Genomic DNA, 22,561 nt, shown 5'->3' on the forward strand with positions numbered 1-22,561 from the left:
CTTCCAAACTTCATGTCGCAATCGAGCCAAAACTACGGATTATAATTATAATAATACGTTCGTGAAAATTCACTTCTTGGGATTTACCTTGATTTTGAATCGACCACGGTTCAAAATAAATGTTGTTAATACACTAGTTCGAAATTTTGAAAAGGAACTGTCCTCTTTTGAAGTTGCAAATTGCATCTATAGTGCTTGCCAAAAATATCTTGTAAAATCTTGAGGTTTGTATTACTTTGTATTTCCTCTCGAACAATATTGATTTGCTAGCTAAAACCCATAGTTATGTAAAAATGTATCACTTGTACCTGTTTGTTAGTTCACATTTGCATGATACAACATTGTTTAAGGGGGGAGGGGGAGGGGGGATGTTGCTGCTCGTGCATAACATGAAATTACAGCAAGTGTTCCAGGACTTTTGGGAAGCTTTGTATGTATGTTTGGAACTTGAATACTCTTCTACTCTAGCATAGGTGCATAGTTTTTTGGCCTGCGCTAGGGGTTTGTTTAAGTTGGAAAAGATTAGACTTTCGAAGTAAGATTTAACTTTAGATTTGATAGCAGAGGCACTACCGTCTGATGGAACAGCGTATAAAGCTTGCATTCAGAAAAAACTTGAAGATCTATTGTTTCAAGCAGAAAAAAATCAACAGAAAAAAGCAGCCTTCGAGTTACAAAAATTTTCGGAAAATACAAAGGAACTGAAAAGTTTTTAAAATTGATTTTGCCATGTTTTTCTTAGCAAACTTAGAAGACCTTTCAAGCTCATTATCGTTAGAGAATTAATCTCTAGACTTAGGCTATGAATTAAAAGCAACTGGCTGATTTCTCCTCTAATCTCCAATGTTTCTTCGGTAAGCTTTCAATAAACGAAAAGAAAAAGCAATTGAGTAAGAGATATCATTATATTGCTTAGCAAATTGTCCTAAAAAAAGTAAAAAGAGTTTCAGTCGAACAAAAACACATCGTCTTGAGAAACGGTAGAAGAACTGTTTGACGAAAGAGTAAATGGATATTGTCGGGTCAGGATGAGGCCAGTAAAGAAATAGAAAAAATTTCGATAGCATGGAACCGACAGAATCTTGTTTACAGCAAAATATTCCAGGTACATGTAAATTACCTGTTGTTACCAATATATAACTATTTCCAGCAGTGATTATCAATTCAGCCACTAGATGCTGCTTTCAATAATGCAAGGTAATTACCCACAGTCTACTATAATACCATTGTGTCATTTCTAAGCAACGTACGAACTGTGATGATACGGTTCAAAGATAACAAACCAAACTTACTTTAATTGAGGAGAATCGTGCATAATATAACCAATACTCAGCATGTCACAGCCTGTCATTAGAATGAATCTGAATAAAAATGAAAACGTTCACCTGCAAAAACATTCAAATGTTCTTAATATCACAGGCTGCCTGTAGTCAATGGAGAGGATCTTTCTTGGTAGAGGTAGCTTATAGGTAGCAAATTGCTGCATTTCAAGATACGCTAGGTAAACGATGGAGACATCCTTAACTTTTGGATTTGTCTTTTCATTGTTATTCTCCTCTCTGATGCAGTGTCAAACGATCGAAAGCAGAAAGTTTGAAATAGCAAAGACCTATTACATTCGTCATTTCGAGGGAAAATGCGTAGAGTACGATGACGCACGTCAGGTCCTGGTTTACGGTCGACTTTGCCGAGAAAAGTTTGAGTGGCAAGGTGGAGTAAGACTGGTCCACATACCAACAAAGAAATGCATGACTGTCAATGCCACAAGCGATGGAAGCTTTTTGTCTTTGTCAAGCAAATGCAGTGATACAAACAGTTTGTTCCAATATGATGAAAACAATCGAGTGATCCGGCATCTTTTCACTAAGAAATGTTTGCATCCAGAAACTGGAAATGCTGATCCTGCAATTAATACTGCAATTGTCCTGAAGTCAGGCTGCGATGGAAAAACCAACAAATTCTACTTCAGAAAGAAAGCCTACTATATCATCCGGCACTTTGGTGGACTATGTTGGGTTTATACCTCTGGAGAGAACCTGATCAAACTGAGGGATCTGTTGGCTTGTGATCGCTTTGAGTATGTGAATAATTACCATTTGAGGCACGTTGAAACCGGCAAATGTGTTATTTTTTCAAGTTCATATCTGCGACTGACTGACGACTGTGAATCTCCAGAAACAGTTCACAAACTCAACCAGTTTTCATTACTTCAAAATGGTCCAACTGATTGTATACATCCTTTAAATGGAGCTTTATATCCTGCCAATGGCAATTTGCTTACCCTAGAGAGCAATGGGTGTACTGATGAAGACCGCTTGAGATTTTTCTTCCACGATGATAAAGGTATTCTTATTCAGTGATATTTTGTTTATCTTGCAGCTCCCAATTCACTTTGACTTGACATACAAAATTTTTTCTTTTTAGCAATTTTGTAATTATTTTTACGCGAATTGTCATTTCGAATATAGTCTTTACTATCCCAAACTCTTTATTTTGACTTGCAACGTTGAAAACGCTCAATTTCAAGCGACAAACAAAAAATAAGCTGAGAGGAGAAAGCAATCTTTTTCTAATCAAATCGTTAGCAAAACTATTGTTCTACATTTTTAGTGTCTCAATTCAGTTTAACGCTATATTTTAAAAATTCTTGACATGCTATATTTTATTACACTTATTATACAAGACTTTTATTACACTTATTATACAAGACATTATATACAATGACTGCAAATTACATAACCAAATATTACCAACGTCAGATAAATAACAATTCTCACAAGATATTACTTCTATTGGAGTTTGATTCGGAGGATCACTTTTTAAGGTGATTTTAAACCTTATCTATCATTCTTTATAATGATTAACAAAAGCAATATATTAATTTTTAGTTTTCTACAAGTTTCTTATTTCTACAAGAGAAATAATATAAAATCAAGTAAATGAGATTTCTCAGATTTCCCAGACAAAAGAAACGCAAAATTCTAATACAATATTATAGAAGTATTTTATTGGCTTGTGTCACATTTCGTAAGATAAAAGCCACGGTAAGACTTTTGATAATAGCAAGCCTCTATTAACGCTATCTAAGTAATAAGTAAAGATAGTCAATAAAACTTTATGAATCAAATATTTGACAAATTCAGGAGCACTGTCTTTAAAAAACAAACTGAATTAAATTGATATATTGAAACTTGAATAACTACCAACTGCAAACAAAACGGTAACATCGGCAAATTATACACAATATGATCTCTTTAGAAGCTTTTGGCATTAATTATTTCTTTAAATTATGAAGCTAATATCTTTGCATACTTTGACATGTTTAGGCAAGAAAATTTTAAATGCTTAAACAACATAAATAAATTTTCGCTATTACAAGAAGGATCAATTAATGCTGTCATTATGTCTGCTTTTTATAGACACACAGAAAATAAAGATCATTTCTGAATCATGCTTGGACGCCACTTGCGCGAGTAGCAGAGGTTACGTGATAGTTAATGGCCGCCAATACAGCTTGAACACACGTGGTATCAATGTTGTTCTCTTTGATTACCGGAGTGGTTTGTTAGAGTATAGAAAAACTTACGATGTCTATGGGGTTCCCTCCTCAAGGGATCTTTTAGCTACTTTTTTGAACAATCTTCCTTCAGGAAAACTACTTTTGATGGCAGCAAAGACTGCAGTTAACATGAATAGTAATCTAGCTCTTGCATTACAAAAGGTTGGTGTTTCTGCAACATTTGCAACTACACCAGTTCCAAGAATCTATATGTCTCTGGCATATGTTGGCTATACAGGACAGGTGAGAAAAGATTGGGAGAAAACTGTTAATAAAATTGGAGGATCAGGTGCTTCAATTATTGAAGTTAGCATCAAAACCTTTCATGAACGGGATGGAATTGATGATTGCTCAAATGAACTTGGGGTGAGAACCAGGAAAATACCGGATTTTAGATTTTATGCAAAGACTGTTTGGGGAAATGATATCTACCACCAACCGTATCTAGCGCGACTACATTACTATGGTCCGGGTTGGTGTTCGTACAGCAACACTCCGGTATCCGAATATTTGCAAGTTGATCTCGGGACGATGATGATTTTAAGTGGTGTTGCGATTCAGAGTCACGGCTCTGGCAATGGACATGCTGTAACAAAGTTCAAAATTGAATACAGTGAAAATGGAATAATTTGGCAATTTTACAAGAGCGAGCAAGACTCAGTTTTAGAGTTTACAGCATTAAGAGAACGCAATAGGCTTGAAACAAGTGTTAACTGGTTTGGTAATCTCAAAACAAGATTGATAAGAGTAGTTCCCACAGATAGGTTATCTGTATCAGGCGTTAGCTGTATGAGAATAGAACTTTATGGATGTGCTATATCGAGAGGTTTCTTGAGTGTTGACTGGTCACCATCGTCAAGTTTTTCTACAAATGATAATTTCAAAGGATCGGTCTTTGCATTCGGAACAATAAAGAACAATTTAACAATCGGAATATCAACGGCATCCAGTAACAAAAGCCTTGCAAATAAACTTGACCTGTTTCACTTTGACAAAATTAATGCATCGACAACGTTTGATAACGGAACAGTCAAAAAAGAAAGCGGTGTGGAGAATTTTGTCACAGACAAGATGAGAAAAATTGATAGTGTTGCATTTCTTCAATTTAACGTTGTTGAAGAGAACTATTATGTATTTGATCTTGACATTGCTGGAAAGGTAAATATCTAATTCATTTTGTAGTTAGTTATGTGAATCAATATCTCAAAAGTCATGGCAGGTGACGAGCCACTCAGATACATGCAATCAACTTTTTAGTTATTGTCAAAAATGAAACAGAAAAATTATCAAAACTTAACACCAAAGCTAATTTGTTGATTGTGCAAAAAGGGATTTAATTTTGTGAAGCAGAATTTTAAAAAAATTAAAAATTAACAATTGCAATAAAGAATATATTTGGACAACGCCATTTTTTGACAACTTTACTGTAATCAATAACTTAACCGTCAACTATATGAAATTAATTGTATTGAAAAAGAGGTATTTCAGTCTAGAAAGGAATTCATTTGAATCTGGAAAAGAAATAAACAACTTTATAACTTGCAGTCTAACGCATCGAGGAGCTACTTGCAAGAAGTTTTGTCGAAAGGGTTAACATATTGGAAAATATTGGGAGATATTGAAGGGTCTGCTCTCCAACAAAATTTCTCTTCTTTCTCTTCTTAAATAAAAATTGTTATCAAAACTTGAAAAAGTATTAAATTCATTAAGAGCCTATTAGCTAATTATTGGATTGTTCTGAAGGCATGCACGGTTGTACTTCAACGATTTACTGGTTCTCTAGGTAGATAAAATGCACTGTATTTGATGGATTAGTGGTCCAGATCAACTTTATGCTTCATATAGTAAAACAGGCCAATTCCTGGCGCCCAAATTATTGTAGAACATTGCAAAGGAAATTCATACTCCCAACGAATTAAAATGGGCTATCTTTCAAATTTCAATCATTAACAGGCCATTACTTGCACATCAACATAGATTGCAGTTCGGGGAAATCCGACCTGATCTCTACACTTCTGTTGTTGCTAAGCATAAAAAATCAATCAAAACTTTAGAAAAATACGAAAATTTAGATTTAAATGCTAATGCAAGTGATACCAGTTCCTTCGAACACCGATTATTTCTTATTTATTTGCTTGTTTTGCAGGTCTTAGATGCAAAACTAACCACAGGAGAAAAACAGGCAGTTATCAGTACAGATAGTCAAGATAGAATCCTTGTGTTCTCATCTCCACTTCTAATAAAGAGATTGCAGCCCGACAAAAGCATTCTTCAACTAAATATCACAAAGCAAAACTTCCAATCGCTAACTGATGATAGCTTCTTCAACCTTAATCTGTCCGTGTCCCATTTGCTGGGAAAAAGCAACTCAAATGCTTATGGTGTTAGTCTCATGATTTATTTCAACAGCAAGTTTCTTCAGTTGAAATCACTGGCATTCGTCAACACAAGTCGCTTCAGTCTACCCCCGTCCAAAAACAAAACCACGCCTGGGTTTATTATGATTCAAACTGATACAATGTGGCTGCTAAACAGGCAGGAATTCTCGATAACACTCCAGGCAAAATACCCAAAGACTATATCAAGAGGAGAAAACTGCAAGGAAGATATCATCATTGATTTTGCGTATAAGAACAACTTGGCAAAATTCGATGGAACTGTGAACTCGACTTTAGAGAGGAATGTGCCATTCAAATGCAGGATTGACCAGACTAAAGATATCAGGATGAAATCAGCGAGGTTGCCGTCTCCTGAATTCAGCATGGTTTATGACGATGTGAATCAGCAATTCTTTTTCTGCTACCAAAGGAAAACATACATGACAAAAAACTCTAGTATTTGCTTTTCACGAGAAAAGAACAACACGTTTTGGAAAACCATTCCTTACATTTCCGCGGTAACAGGAATGGATGTCGAGAAAAGAGTTCTTTATGGGTTAGAACGAGTAGGGAAGTCATATGTCAAATCTCCGTATCCGTTTGCTCTTTACAGCCAGATAGAGGACACTGAATGGACATCAGCCAAAGATCAACCTCAGATGAGAGCCTCTTTGAACTGTTTGTCCCTTTCTCTATTACCCAAATCATCTTCTGATCCGTATATTTTCAAAGTGGATGGTAAACCAGTTTTTGCGGCAACAACTAAAGGAATACTTTGGAGAAAAGAAGATCTTTCTTGGAAAAGGATCGTTTTTTGGAAGTAACTTCAAAGACATTCATGCAGATACACTGTGCATTTTCATTTAATAAAAATATTGCTGCACTGACCATTTTGAATAGTTGAAGTTGTTAATTTCCAGTTTCCAACCTAAATATTGTCTTCTTGTTGGTTGTTTGTTTTGCCTCAAGCTCTAATTCTGTCTCCTTTCCTGATTAAATTGCCTCTGAAATGAAAAATTTAATTGTTGCCAAAGTTTTGTTCTCAAGCAGTAAATATCACTGATTGTGTATCTGACGAAGTTGTGTCAGCTGTTGCAAAACAAATTTTGACGACGGGGATGAGGAAATGCTGTTCTAGCCCTATCAAAACGACCAATAACCCTCTTCCTCTGATGACGAATGGAAAGGTGGTGGCAATGCCAATCCCTCGGTATTTAGCGAATTTGACATTCGTGTTGGAATTATGATAATTATATTTACATTGCTACGTTCTAGTTATCTTCGTCACAGAAATAATGGACACCTATTTGTTTAATTGATTGACATGTTGTTGCGATCAGTAACACCTCTATAATTTTATCATGTAGCATGTTGTTCAGTAGTAAAGTCTTCCTGTAGTGAAAACGTTTCGTTCGTTTTATTCCCACTTCTTAAAGAGCCAAAAGTCTGCAGAATTCTAACAGATTATGGGCCCAGAACGCTTCGAAGTGTTTATGATTTATACCGGCTCTGGCAGACGTGATATTTGAATTCTCGTGTTAATAAAACAAATTTCGAAGCATGAAAAACCATGGCGGACATCACAAGAATCGAGCAGTTGAACGGGGAAAAATTATCAGTCATGGAAATACAACACGAAGTTTGATTTTATGGAACGTGACTTGGTTTAACTCAAGTAGGGCATTAATGTACAATCTGCAGACGCAGCTGTGAGAAATGCTAGCAGAGTACATTCAGACAAGGCCTATTCATTGATTGCTTTGAGTGTCGAGAAAGCTTTGCAAGTACATATTGCCTCTACCGTCAACTCGAAGGTAGCCCGGGACATTTTCAGAAATATTTTGAATTTGTATCGGTGACACAAATTGTGCGTTTAAATCGTAAATTTTATGCAGCTAGCGTGAAGGAAGGTGATCATTTGATGGAGCATATCAGATATACGACTTCTTTTATGGCTGTACAGCTACGAGAATTAAAAGAGGATATTATATTTCATCGAATAAAGTTACAATAGTTATCCGTGGTAGTTTACCTAAGTGATATGATAATAATTTTATCACGAGTTTAAATGCACGAGATGCTGATGAAATTGAGTGGGACAATATTAAAGGATCACTTGTTGAAGATTTTATTAAACGTATAGAGAAGAAAGAAAAACGTGCTTTTGATGATGTTTTGTTTGTGAAAAGAGACGTTGTGGCACGTGGTGATCGAGAAAATAATTATCGTTGAGGCTCATATGGTGTAAACCTTTTTCATCAAGTGCAGCTCAGGGGCAACAGAACAGTAACGACTTGAGAGAGATACAAAAGGACCTAGATGTTTTAAGTGCAATCAGTTTGGTCACATTGTAAAGAAGTTTCCCCCAGAAAAAATAGAGATAATGCAAAACATAAACATTCAAACATTGCTGAAAATAGTCTCTATGATGATAGTAAATCCTTTGAATTTGAAAACATAGCATTATTTTCGAGCGTATCAAATCGCAAAAATGAATGGTTTCTTGCTTCTGGTGCGACTAAACATATGACGTTTGATAGAAGTATCGTGTTCGACTTTGTTAAGTATGAGCATCCATTGAAAGTATTTTTGGGTGATAGCACATTTGTATTGGCTCAAGGTGAAGGAAAAGTAAGGCCTTCCACATGTGATGGATCTAATGATGTTTATCATGCCTTACATAAAGTATTGCTTGCGCTCAAGTTGACAAACGACTTATTATCAGTACCAGCAATGGCTCAGATGGGAGCAAAAGTTTGTTTTAATAAGAAAAGGTGCATTGTGTTCAAAGATGGTAAGAATATAACCGTTGTAGATGTATCAGATGTCAAGCTATATCGAGTAACCACACGAGAATGTGCTCATATTTCAACAGCATCAAACGTACCATCGCTGAAAATATGGCATTATGATTTTTAGAAACATACTCCAAACACAAATACGAGAATGGTATTGCCTTGTTGCTGCTTACAAGGAGAGATGTTTGCTTTTCGAAGTTTGCTATTTTGTTGACATGTACGCTGCTTACTGATCAAGAAGAGAAAAGTATGATTGAGTTATGTAACCGAAGAGGCAGAATGAAGTTCAATAAAGGAATACATTTCTTTGCCAGAAATGAAGAAAGTACAATAGATAATCTTTGCTTATACAACAATGCAGTGCTAGGTTTATTGTCGTTGGAATCAAGGCAGCCAAGTGTTTACATTCTGTCTAAAAAAAGAGAGCTACTCAAAAAAGAATCATTGTATACTCTTTGTTCATAATTCAAAGTTGTTTGCAGATCTGTTCTGCATAAAAGATGCACATCTGTTGAAATGGGCAAGATATTTGCTTCAGATGAAAAAAGTTTTACTAGGAAAGTAGCCTAGACTTAGAAAATTGACAACGTAAAATACTAATGAAAACATAATATCTCCATTAAAATGACATTGTGTTCTGTGTAATCGCATAATTTTGTAGTAGATTTGGCATACTTTTAAAAATAAATTTGCTGTATCCTATTTGTAATGTGACATTTCTTGGGTTTATATCATGATCGAGACGCAAAGGTGAAATAGAATGAAATTTGCTCTTTTTCTTCTATCTAAAGTATTTTTCTGATAAATTTTGTAATGGAATAAGAAATTGAATTGAAAAATATTAGATCAGAAATATATGATCAGAAATATTGCAACAGCTGAAACCAATGTGCCAACTTGTTCCAATGTGCCAATTTGTTCCAATGAGCCAATTTGTTCCAATGTGCAATTTTTTCTCAAAGAGTCTAACTTCGCTAGTTCACTTGTATGATTGTTAGCAACGATGTAATATAATCTTTATGGATGCCATGGCTGAAAATTCAGCTTTAAGATTTACAATGCCTGCCAAAGTCTTCAAACACTTGCTATAATTTACGTTGTGCACGAGGTGCAACATCCCCAACAATGTTGTGTCACGGAAATATGAATAAAATCTACATGTAAAAGTAATGAATTTTTATATAGCTATGGTTTTCAGCTAGCGAATTAACATTGTTTGAGGGGGAAGGGGGCAAAACCCTTCTTGTTGACATAGAAATTGCACGGGACATGTGAATTCACAGAAGTCTCAGGAGGCTCCAAAGACTTTTTGGCAGGCATTGTAGGATATTACTTTCAAGTACAATGTCAGAAAACATCTAGATATGACATGGAATTGTGTTCACCCTTTTCAAACGTGAACTGAAGACGTTTTACAAAATTATCACTTTCAGCCTCTCTTTGAAAATGGTTTATGTTTCATTCATCCTTCCTTTTTGTCGCCGGTGAGCAGACTCTTTTCATGAAAGCCTACAAAATATTAGCCAAGTCAGGTCCCAGAGAGCTACCTGTAGCGAAATCATCCTTTTGTTAAAACTAAATTACATTTTATTATCAAAACTAAATTCATCTGAACGTGTCTCAATCTCCATCAGCATAATTAAAACCTTCTCTGGGAATGGCGGACTATCAAGCTCGCTTCGCTTTAAAGCATCGCTGCATCGGCATAAAATTCGATGGTCTCACTTAGAGTAAAATTTGTGAAAAGGCTGCTAGTGTCGAAAGAACACATAAAAGGTCTTGTATTGCTGTTTTTGGTGAGGTTTTGCATGAATTCAGCAAACGTGAAGGTATCCTTCATGCAATGTTTTGAAAACTTTTGAAGAACGGGATCCACAAATTCAGAAAGCCAAGAATTCAAGAACTTGTGCAATTATTCTGGTAAAGATACTTGGAATGTAATGAAGAAATCAATATATGCTATCTTGTGAAGAATTTTTGTTGTAAAGAGAGACATATCCTAATCTTGATGATATATCCAACTCTTGATTATGTTTTAAAGTCTTCATAAGATTCTATTCCGTCTTGAAATTTTAGCGCATTTGGAACCCCATATAAAATTTTTGTTTTTTTAAACTCACTTTTAAATTCTGTACCACAAAAGGATTAAATGAGATCGATTGAAAACGTGCATGTGATATACCTTACTCTTATCAATAAATCAAGTGTAAAGAACACTTGGAAAAGTCTTCCTTCGGTATGAGGAACTTTTGACAATTGACACTGGCAGTGAAAGTTTCCATATTTGGGAATTTATTTCGAAAAATAGAAATGAGGATACATGAAACAGGTGTTTTTAATTTTCTAAGGCAAACAATCACAATAATATTTATATATGCACGTTATTTCTGTTGAATTTAAATTGAGCGACAGTTGACTTTTTATTAATAATTTATGGTTATCTGAAAAAGATCAATGGAATTTAATCTGAGATGTTGGCTAGAATCATTAAAGCGTGGAGGAAGTTGATTGCTGAGCAAATAGGTTTTTTTAATATCTCCACAATATTTGCGATGACGCAAGACATGCCATTTTCGATAAACAGCGTGCTAGGAAACAAGGTGGAGGATTCTTTAAGGAATTAATAGTGGATTGGATTCTTTGTTCCGTTAAACAGTTGAAGTAGCTTATGACAAGAGGCGCACATGAAGTGTATTGCCGTGCATCCTTCATTTGTTGTATATCAACAGAACGCGAAAGAGCATTTAGCATGGTTACAAGTACAGCAAGAAATGATGAGTAATATTTCTACATTGGTTTTCATAATCGTGACTCTTTTTCATTTGTGCAAGAACGATGTTTGTGTTCCACATCCAAAAATTTCATTTGAAGTGGGAACTAGACTCGCATCCGCAGAAATGCATACGATAGAGACGTACACGGCCTACCAATGTTATGATCAGTGCTACAGAACAGAAAAGTGCCGAGGTTTCACTTTTGAACAAGACTTTGGGGCGCCAAATGGAAAAAGACACCCTTGTACTTTGTGCTATGGAGCTGTAAGTACGCAAGGACCGCTTACGTTATGTAATAATGTGAAGTGCTTCATAGCCGGAAGAAAATCATCGGTCTAAAATGAAAGTAATCCCGAAGTATTTTTATCAGCTCTCTGGAATTCGGACTGGTTGGTAATTTGGAAACATGAAAACATTTTGAGTTGAATTGAAAACATTTTTGGAAGCGTTAGAATAAAATCATTGCATAGTGTAATACAAGCATCACTTTTGATTTTCTTATCAAAATTATATTAGTTTTCCAGTTAAGAGCATATAATATATAATGTCAGGCTCTCAAATTCTCGCGTATGAACAGAATCATCCATTAGAATTGCGGGTCGAGACTAGCAAATATTTAAATAAGGCAGGCGACAATGGGCTATTCCATTTTTTCTTCATACAGGGGGATGGAAGTAAGATTTCTGTTAATCATATATCCCCCGGAAAGTGAATTTGAAGATCATGACCACTCTGATTTTGATTCTTTCAACCCCCCGGAAAATTAATGTCATTCTTTTTAATGAATTTTCTTAACCCATTTGAGAAAAAAATCGTACATTTTTAATGCTCCTTGGAAAACTTCATATATTTTTTTCTTTCAACCCCCTGGAAAAAGCATACGTTTGTCTGATACCCCCTAGAATATCCTTCGTGCCAGACCCCCCTGGAATTTTACTTCCACCCCCATGTACAGATATCAAATGGAATAGCCAAATATTAGCAAACATCGCGTAAAAAGGAAAACTTCCGCTTATCAGTGCAGTCGTTGAAATGATGAATCAGGAACAAATTAGTAGAAAAGCAAAACGTACATCATTTTACGAAGAATATTTTCATCTATGACGCATCCAAAATCGCACAAAATCCATTTTGGGGAAAGATTTTTCATGAACTTTTAAAAACGAGCTTTTTTACCATATGCATAATATCATCTGCCGGGGGATTCTGCAAAATATCAATAGCTTGCAACAATTCAAGGTGTAAATTCTGAAGTTGGAAGCTAAACAGGTATTCGATTGGACAATTGAGAAATAAAACTGAGTATCAGGGCCCGCGCCACCGAGGGGCCGGAGGGGCCATGGCCCCCTTACTTATTTTGGTAAGCAAAAATATTTCCATAGAGGTCCTGTTTTGAAGCCCTAAATTCAAGTTCAATGAATAGAACTTGGCCCCTCCACTTAAAATTTGTGGCCTGTGCCCCGAGTATAGGTTGAACAGTAGCAGAATAATCAAGTCTGGTTGCTAACCCGCAAAAATTTTTGAAAACTCTTGATTATAAGTGAGAGTACTAATTATTTAACAATTTCACAGAAAGATCAATTCTGTCTTTTAAGGACCTCGGGTATTTGGAATTATTTGCCCAGCATGAAACGTTGAAAGCAGTTGTCATGATATATGATTATATATTGCGTCTGCTGCTACAAGATCAATGCTGCAGTGAAGACAAGGTTATACATTTGCAGTCCACGAATGCCACATCCTTCCAAAACCTATATTAAACTGGTATCGTTGTGACACAGTTTTCTAGTGCCGCTGCTAGGCGGTACGGGCCCTGGAGCTAAAGTCATCACGACTCCCCAATTTGCAGCGGAGGTCCAACACCCTTGCTCTGAAATTGAAGGCTAGCATGGGCTTTATATTGCTTTGCAGCGTGGTTGAAATGTTCATCTTTTCTAAAACCTTACCGTGAATCTATGGCCTGGGACTGCGTTTTTACAAAAAAGGTATGAATGCAGTTTTACGCGGCAAATAAAAGTGAGTCAACTTATGGCATCATGGGGCCTTAACGGGAGAAAGCCTTACATAGAATGATGCATCATTGTTATATAGTCATTTGTAGCAGCATTACCACAAAGGAAGGAATATTTTTTCCAACTAAACTCAGTAAAACTTGATTGCAGTCTTTTTGAACAAGGTGTTGCGCTAACATCTTAACTTTTTCGAGGTACCTTTCTTGGGTTTTGAAAACAGTTTTGATCATCTAAAACGTTACCAATTGGAGTTTTTTAACTCTCTCTGATGAATAATTGTTTAAATCAAGTCTTATGTGCCTTTCACAAAACTTTATGATGTTTTTGGCACCTTTTTCATAACGTGTTCTGCCTTTCCATTTTTAAAACTAGCTTGCATATCACAGAGTTTTAATCCACCAAATTGCTAAGCGATTCTGCCAGGGGTGGATCTAGCGCAAATTTGAAGGAGGGGCAGTTGGTAGTGTGGACGGTATAAGACAAAATCAACCCTTTGTTCTGAAAGAAGGCTCTTTTTTCAATTTGTAAGGATGCTTTCACGAAAAATGTTGTATACTTTTAGGTAATCCTTGAAGTGAATTAACCTATAAATCTCCGACACTTTTCCACTTGATTCTCATTTTTCAAAAGGGGCGCACAATTTCCAAGGACTTGCTTCGCACAAAGGGCGTCAGACTTGCTTCAACTTGGCGAGAGAGGGGCAACTGCCACTAGTTCCTTCCCCAAGTAAATAGAGTACCGAAGTGTGACGTCATCAAAAATCTATTTTTAGAATTTCTTAAATTTGGCCGCATAATCTGAAAGAACGGCATAAAATACCTCTCAATATGCAAAATTAGCTAGATACGTTCCAAATTAGGCGAGATATGGCCAACAGAAGATTTGAAGTTTGCTAACGGATTACTGTTATTCTGGCCTGGTTCATAAAGTTATGAACCAAGCCAAATTACAGAGGTTTGATGGGGCAAGAGACTGTGCTAATGTAGCCATATCTCAGCCAATTCGTAATGCCTTTAACTGATTTTTCATATTTATAGGTATTTTATGTTGCTCTTTCAGGTTCTGGGATCAAAATTCAGAAATTCTAAAAATAGATATTTATGACGTCATCACTTCGGTACTCTATTGCTAAGGCATTGAATAACTTAATGTATCTTATAATAATAATAAATGTCCCACGCTTAAAGGCATTGAGACATGGTAAATAGGCCTTCTCTATTGGGTGCCATTTGGTTTCGGCATGATCGCTGCTGTTTCATGTGATACTTGCATCCGTTGTTGACAACTTGCTATTGATGAAAATTGCTTTGTCAATCAGTACGAGGTGAGTTCATGTGACCAGTTTCAGGTCAACCAATAGCATCGCAGTCATGAAAATCATGACTCAGTGGATTTTGGCACTAAGGGTATACCCAATCCATTTTATCATGACTCAATACCTTTAAGGTGCGTTAACGAATTCTACTTGATTCCTTATACTACAAGTACTTGATTATCGAATGTGGCCTCGTATATCATATAAACCTCAATAAAACTTCTCCCCACGGTCGATTTTGGTCGATTTTGAATATGTTATAGAGGAAAAAATTCTGCACTGGATGGTGGAAAATTCGCTTTTTTACCATTTTTTTCCCCGTTGACCTAGAATTGAACGCTGCACGACCTCACTATATGTGGATAATTCTATTGGATTGTCGGCGACAGGCCATTACTACAAAAATTATGTGTCTAAAGGTTGGTTTCCACTTGAGCGAAAGCTTCAGCGAATTCGTCAGCAATTGGAATGTTTTTTTGTTTTTTCTGTTAATGGGCAAAATCGCTAACGAAATTTGAAAGTTTAAAGGAATTTGACTTGCTAGCGAAACACAGCTCCCCTCTGAATGGAAACACGCTCGGGGCTCGAATAAATATTTTTATTATTATTTTTTTGCTTTTTCGAAGGATAATAAAAAATCAAAAATTAGATCATACCACCAGCAAACATTTTATCGACTAAGTAAACAGCTTAAACACTTCATGGATAGCTAATTGTTTGGTAAAGTTATTTGGAAACTCTCCCAGGCACTGCGGAGCGTTGAGAAAAGTGGCGGGTCTAAAAAAAGTGGGGTGGGGGGCTAAAACCGTTTAAATAGAGGCTTGCTTTCTAGTTGACAAAACGGGATAAATTGCAAATGTTCCTTTTCCGCTGAAAGCAGTGTTCTTTTTTGAAAAAGCATATGGCTTCAAATTTTTTTTGAAATCAAACCATCCTCATAGCTCCCTAGATCATATCTTTTATTGCAGCTTGTGCATCTAAGAGAGCTGTGGCAATACTGATATTAATATATTCATATCATCTGTTTATGAATCACGACCAGAGCAGATTGCAATTAGATGGACTTCGATTATCGCAGAAATGCAGTAAAAGCCGGCACATAAGAACCTTCATTTGTGAAAAACCTACAGCCTGAAAATTTACATTTGTAACCTATAAATAAAAATCGTTTCAGCCAGATATTTCAACCAGGTTCTCAATAAAGTGTTTTAAACCTCATTCTCTCATTCACTGGGAAACAGACCATCCTCACAAAGTGCTACCCATTGGTGAAGGCTATGGGAAGAAAATAGAAAAGAAGATAGCTGAGGCCTGAGAATGATGCCAATTTTGATCTCCGGCATTATATTTTCCAGCTAGGATGAGAGAAGGGTTGATGACTAAATAGACTGGTCAAAATGGCGGGTCCTAAGGGGATACAAGGAATTCTTCATCAAGTTTTCTTAAAAAAGAATGATTGTCTAATGACTTTGAATGGGTCAGAAGATGAGAAAATTTTTTCCTAAGAGCTATAGGGACTAGATTCAAAGCAAAGATTTGCGTTGCTAGCTAAATTTTCATATGTTTTAATGCTAAACCTTCAACTCTCTTTGTTCTCTTGCTTTTTCACCCTATTTTAAGAACTTACGCCCTGATTATGGGATGTACCCCATAGCATAAGAACCCAATACAAACCTCAGGTGGAAAACTAGAAAAAAAAGAAAACTCAATTCTTGGCATTTAGTTGCAGCAAAAAAGTGCTTGATCAAACATCGTGAATGACCAGATTAATAACTCAACTTTATTCACATCAAAAGCTTTAAGCATATTGAATAAATTACCAGTTTTCAAATTAGATAGGCTGTTTGAAAGAATTTACTTAAATATTGCAACACTAATTTTACAAAATTTTGATTACAGATTTGATTTTGGTATTATAGACTAAGATTGTAAGGGAATATTCTATTTTTTAAAGAGCAAAAACTCAAAAATAAAGAGAGTTAAAGAAGTCATCGGAGGAAAGAAAAAGTAAAGAAAGTTGAAGGCTCCGGCCTAATATCGTGTTGTATGAAAATACAAAACTACACCGCTATGCATGCCGATTGCGCAAGAGCCTTTAACCACGGCTGCTTATGTTGTAAGCAGAAATATAAATGAAAAAAACAAAGAAAGCCGTTTGTTCGTTTTAATTTTCGTATACGGTAGCTTTCATATGAGACCGTGTTTTTGAGCCCATGTGTTTCAGTGGCGGTTTTTCGTGAAATTTCAGGAGGGGCAACAGTGTGAAATTAGCCGACTGTTACACGATGAATGGTGTGGCTCATGGTAAAAAGTGTGGGTAAAATTTTTTTTGAACCATTCCCGAAATGTGATGTGATGACATTCATGGTCCAGCAAAAGCTCAACCTTCCTCTAACTGCATGAGTTAACTCAAAATGAACTTTCTTTGAGAATTTTGAAGCCGTTCTAATAAATAACATTAAATTTAAAATTTTCAAAACTGGTTTGTAACCTGTTTCATAAAAATTTTTCTGAAAATATCTTTATTTGCAAAACCATCAGGTGGGTTATCATACGATATAACAACCAGGGTTCAAAGGAAGGCCTATTATAATAAGCAAAAACGAAACGAAACGAAATACTGCGAAATACTGCAAAATATAAAAAAATTTGGTTAAAAATAAAGTACGCTAGATTTCTCAAACCATATCACAATATTATAATAAGCCCAACGGAGTCAGTAAAAGCCTCTTTACATCAAGGAGAAATTTTGCAAATTCTTGATGAGATATCCATTATTTCAGGCTTTATTCGAATTACTTTAATCCCAGCCTCTTTTTTAAATGTTTGCAAAAGAGTCAGTCTATTTTTGCAAAGAGTTATAAACCTCCAACGTTCCACGAGACAAGATGTAAATATTTTTGTTTATATTTTTATCTTTTTGCTTCAATTTTGTTTTCAATTGAGAGAAGCTAGGCCCCCTTGAGTTGTTGCTGACCAATCTTGTTCGTCTTTAGCTTTGAGAAAGACCCCTCAGCACTGGCTGCTTTAGCAAATGTATTTGATAGGCTCAATACAGATTAGGGCCTTACACAGTCCGGTTTCATGCATGTACATTGCTTCACAACTAATTCTTATCTTTTTCCTTTTCTCGTTGTATTTGGAAGCTTTTCAACAGAAGGCCTTCTAAATACTAGACAGAGTTAAGGCATTTTGCATTAAAATCTGGATTCTCTGACAATATGTTTGACCTAGCATTCATATCGATCCTATATTGCTTTCCTGTGGAAAGGAGTGCTGTTGGCAACAAGACCCCGAATGATTGAAGTATTAATGTTAGAAACCTTGTGAAAATGACAAAATAGCAAATACCAGATATTGCCGACTTTTGGACTCCAGGGGGGCAACTGCCCCCCCCTCGACCCCTTGACGTGTTTCTGCAAAGTGACAATTGTCCATAAACCCTGCGATTGCCTGCATCTGTCAAGATTCTGCTATTGTCTTGTATAGTATACAATCCAATCGAATATGACTAGATGACGTTAAGGAGAACACACCCATACCAATGGCTTCATTCCTTTAGTATTTTTGCACTTTGCATGTCTGTTTGAAAGGGGTGCTAATAAATGTTCAGACAACAAGCAATATTTATTCACAGCGCATTTTAATCTTGTTGACTCTATACAAATTGATAATGTAGCTATCATTTAATTGCTTCAAAATAATTTCTGAACATTGTTGACAAGCTTTATGCAAAACAAACGAAGCCCATTAAAAAGCAATAATCACTGGAAAGCTATAATGTTGTACTATAAGCTTTATAATGTTTACAAAAAATTTAGAACAGATTAGAGCTTGGAATTGAAAAATCTATTGTATAAACAAGAGACTACTGTATAGACGATCCTTTACAGTCAAGAGACATTGTAGGTTTAGCTTCGTCGACAATTCTTATCTCTGAAAAGCATTGTCTTATAAGCAATACACAGACTATGAAACATTCTTGAGCTCGATGATTTATTTATAAGCACCAGTAAAGCAAACCACCAAACGAACCAGTAAAGCAGGTCCATTTGTTACAAAACCATTCCACTAGCAAGAACAATTGAAAGCAATTTACTGAATAAGACTTTTTTAGCTGAAGATCCATATAAAGAAGAATTGTGGCAAGTAATTTATGAATCTCAATCATAACATGCCTATTGACATGAAAATGTGAGCAAAAATTTTGACATAACAATCGTTATACTTTGTTGATCAGTTTAAACAACTTCGTCTTTCTTAAATAACATATTAAGAATATAGACCAATTAGAATTTTTTGAAAGTCAGTTTACAATTAAAGGGGCGCAACTAACTTCCTTTTTAAGAAATGAACTCTTGAGTTTTTGGTTTTTTAACCTGTTTGTCGATTTACTCTGAAGCTTTTAAGTCCCAGCCTTGACGACATGTCTCTCATTTGCTCACTTTCAAAGGAAAAATTTTTAAACTGTGATCGTAAAGTGCAATGACAAGCGCTTTTATAAATGAACTTGAATTTTAAAGCAAAAGCCAACAATCTTCGACCTGAAAAGATACACAATATTTTTATTAGGAACGTTTTGCCAGTTATCACGTCAGAAACGGTACGTTCAAAAAGGGTACGTTCAAAATTTTCATGTCAAAAACGGCACGTTCAAAAGCGAAAGCAGTCATCTTCCTAACAATAGATTTGTTCCTTATTCCCGTGTCTTGTTGTGCACTTTTTATTTTCCATCATTTTTGAAATATATCGATGCACAAGCTGCTGGAGATGACAAAGCAATAGTAAACCGTTGCTGTTTCGCCTTTAGATTGCCTTTTAAGCATGACGAGGCGAGGCACATTGTTGAAAGACATTTATTTTGCGGAATTCAGTCATGGCCTTGGGAAATACAGAAAATATCAAAAAAATTTTCTGTGAAAATTCTGCACTGCGCAATACAAATTTGTCGCACCTGCTCAAATAAAAAAAAATGCCCCCCATTCCCACATAATATCTGCTACTGAGTGGATAATCCCCTAAATGTCTCTTTACAATAACAGTTGATGAGGAAACATCAACAATGTCTGTGTATAAATTATATAGGTCCGTCAAAAGACATTACCAGGTCTCTCAAGGAATAAAAAATTAAGATTTATTTTTACTATCAAGTCATAAGAAGCGACGATTGGCCGTTGGTGCATCGGCAGGAGTCGCTATACCTTACCCTTACCAAAACAAAACCTCAAACCTTCAATACAACTTTCCCCTCGTTTTAACCATTCTCTTTCTTTGTCTCGTTTTTCGGCAAAGGTGTTTTTTGTGGCTAACTCAATTACTGAAAGACATAAAACAACAGTTATTTTGAGCAGAAGCAAATTCCTTAACAGGTTCCCATACAGTACACTCTCAAGTCGTCTTAAAAGCTCACAGTTAAATAAATTTCAATAAAAGATATGGTCCCGTTTTCTCCCCCTCGCTAAACTTCGCTCAACTTCACTAAATAGAAGTTGAGTGAATTACTAAAAGTCGTTTTGCTAGGGCTAAATATTAAAAACTTCAATCATAAAAGCTAGAAATGGGCAATGCTTTTCTTAGCAAAAACGAAAGATAAACAGAGAATATAAGTGATATGGTCGCAGATAGATGGATGAAGTTTCGAGAGCTCCTCACCTTTCTGATGAAAATTGCAAAGAAATTATTCTAAAAGTTGGCCAAGAAATCAGGGTTATTATTGATAAAGATGGCAACGAAGCAAGCCACAGAAATTCGCCCAAGAAACAGGCAGGCATTGTAACAAAATGCCGTTCTAGAAAAACGAGAGCGTCTTTCTTGAGCAGAACCGCCCGAAATAACATTAGGAAGATGAATATTTCTGATCTTGGTTTTCAAAATTCTACTGGTGAAACGAAATCTACGTGAATGAAAGCCTGACCTAACACAACAAAAATCTGTTGAGGTTAACTAAAACAAAGAAGCGAGACCTAGACTACAAGTTTGTTTGGACACGAAACGGAAGTATTTACCTAAGAAAAGACAAAGCTAGCTCACTATAAAAAAATCAACGACGTGGTAGATTTGGAAAAACGTGTGTAAGAACCCTTTTAATACCATTTTTGCATAAAACTGTTTATGATAATTAAAACTCAATTTTTGCGAACTATGCAATTGTTGGATCCATTTAGAAATCATTTCATGAACTTTCTGAACAAGATTGAGAATTCTATTGTGGCACCTGCCTTCATAATGATTTTCCGTTTCAATGTTGAAATAATGTAAAATTTGTGAAAGAGCTTAAAGGCAATCTGTCTCGTTGTGGATTGGTTAACGAGAACAAAAGCTGGAGCAATAGCCTAAACACAATTCCAGCGCTCCGCCATATTTTTTACAATGCGATAAATTAAAGGGGGACTGGAAACAATTAAAACCCCGTTGTTCTTTTAATCAATCAACGTCGTGACATATTGCCTTTAACATCGAAAGTGATGAATCGCTCATTCATATCGTCAATATCACTACCGGAACGTATACGTCATCGTCTTCTATCCCTGGGGATCAACGTCAACACCTTGTTCACACAAGATGCACGAAAATCCGAAATTGGAATATAACTGATTTTGACAAACATTTGTTGACATTTGTGTATCCCTCGTGCTGTTTAAACGCGTTATCCTTATTCCCTTTTTCACAATTGATTATAATAATCTGCTTAATCTTTCTTACAATATTAGCTTCACTTGTAAATGAAACTCGACAGCTATCTCGTAATTTGACTAAAGTCAACTTAATCAACTCAAAACTTGCAAATTAACTTACTCGAAACTTGCAAATAAACAAGAAATACTTTTTAAGAGTGACGTAGATTCTAACTTACATAATTTCTCTAAATTAAATTAATACGATAACCACGAATTTCATAAACTAATTGAGTCTCACTCTGTAAATGCTAATGAGATGTTAAGCATCCTTCATACTTATATTTCATATATCTCTAATAACCTAGAAAACTTAGAAATCTTGCTTGACAATCTTGACTCTATATTTGATAAACTTATAAATCAAATCAAACTAGAAGGATTTCATAATATTTCTGGGCAAACTGGTAGAAATATGAAATATGGGTGTGATGTTTTCATCGCTAACCATCTTTCCTATTCTTTAAAGGATGATATTAACAAATCTCATGAAAATTCTGACTTTGAATTTGAAGCCCATCCGATTAAAGATTCTAAATCCAAGCAAAACATATATATTTAAAGGTGTGGAATGCAATGATACTTGAAAACCTATCATCATTTTTCGATAACTTAAAATCTACTTTATCTAACATAAGTAAAGAAAATAAGGCAATATTAAATTTGAGGTGACTTTTTTATTAACCTTCTTAAAGTTGACAGTTCGGTCAATACTGATTCCTTCCTTAATTTGATGCTCTCAAACTTTCTTAAACCTCTAGTTTTAAGCCAACTAGAATTGTTGATAATCCTTCTCCTAGCCTAATTGATAATATTTTAAAAATGGCTTTGAAAAAGCAAACAATTGAGTAAAATAAAGCTTTTTGTCTGACAATGTTCGGAGTTTAAAGTGCATATGACACGAAAATTTTTATTCGCCCCCATCACGTAATCGAGTATGCTGATCACGAAAATCACCATAAAATTTTCGAAAAACAAACACTTTCGTAATTACAGCTGTTTCAAGGTCGATTTTTGCTTCAAATTCTGTCATAAGGGATTGGGTCGAGTT

At 35.5% G+C, this 22,561-nt stretch overlaps 1 protein-coding gene across 1 annotated transcript; it reads left to right on the forward strand.

The window, feature by feature from the left end:
• The first annotated feature begins 444 nt into the window (after window positions 1–444).
• Window positions 445–21,595, forward strand: LOC135694014 (uncharacterized). Its single transcript, XM_065212642.2, has 3 exons — window positions 445–2,343; window positions 3,420–4,717; window positions 5,706–21,595. The coding sequence occupies exons 1-3, from the start codon at window positions 1,509–1,511 to the stop codon at window positions 6,759–6,761; spliced, it is 3,189 nt and encodes a 1,062-aa protein (XP_065068714.2). The 5' UTR covers window positions 445–1,508; the 3' UTR covers window positions 6,762–21,595.
• Window positions 21,596–22,561: the final 966 nt, after the last annotated feature.

Source organism: Rhopilema esculentum, chromosome 11, assembly GCF_057945365.1.
Source record: "Rhopilema esculentum isolate cy_ngs chromosome 11, ASM5794536v1, whole genome shotgun sequence".
Taxonomy (NCBI): Eukaryota; Metazoa; Cnidaria; class Scyphozoa; order Rhizostomeae; family Rhizostomatidae; genus Rhopilema; species Rhopilema esculentum.

Excerpts from the sequence above, each read along its gene's own strand:
- LOC135694014 (XM_065212642.2), top strand. The coding sequence starts at position 1,509 with ATGGAGACATCCTTAACTTTTGGATTTGTCTTTTCATTGTTATTCTCC. Across the intron at positions 2,344-3,419 it reads TTTCTTCCACGATGATAAAG|ACACACAGAAAATAAAGATC; the intron begins GTATTCTTATTC and ends TGCTTTTTATAG. Across the intron at positions 4,718-5,705 it reads ATCTTGACATTGCTGGAAAG|GTCTTAGATGCAAAACTAAC; the intron begins GTAAATATCTAA and ends CTTGTTTTGCAG.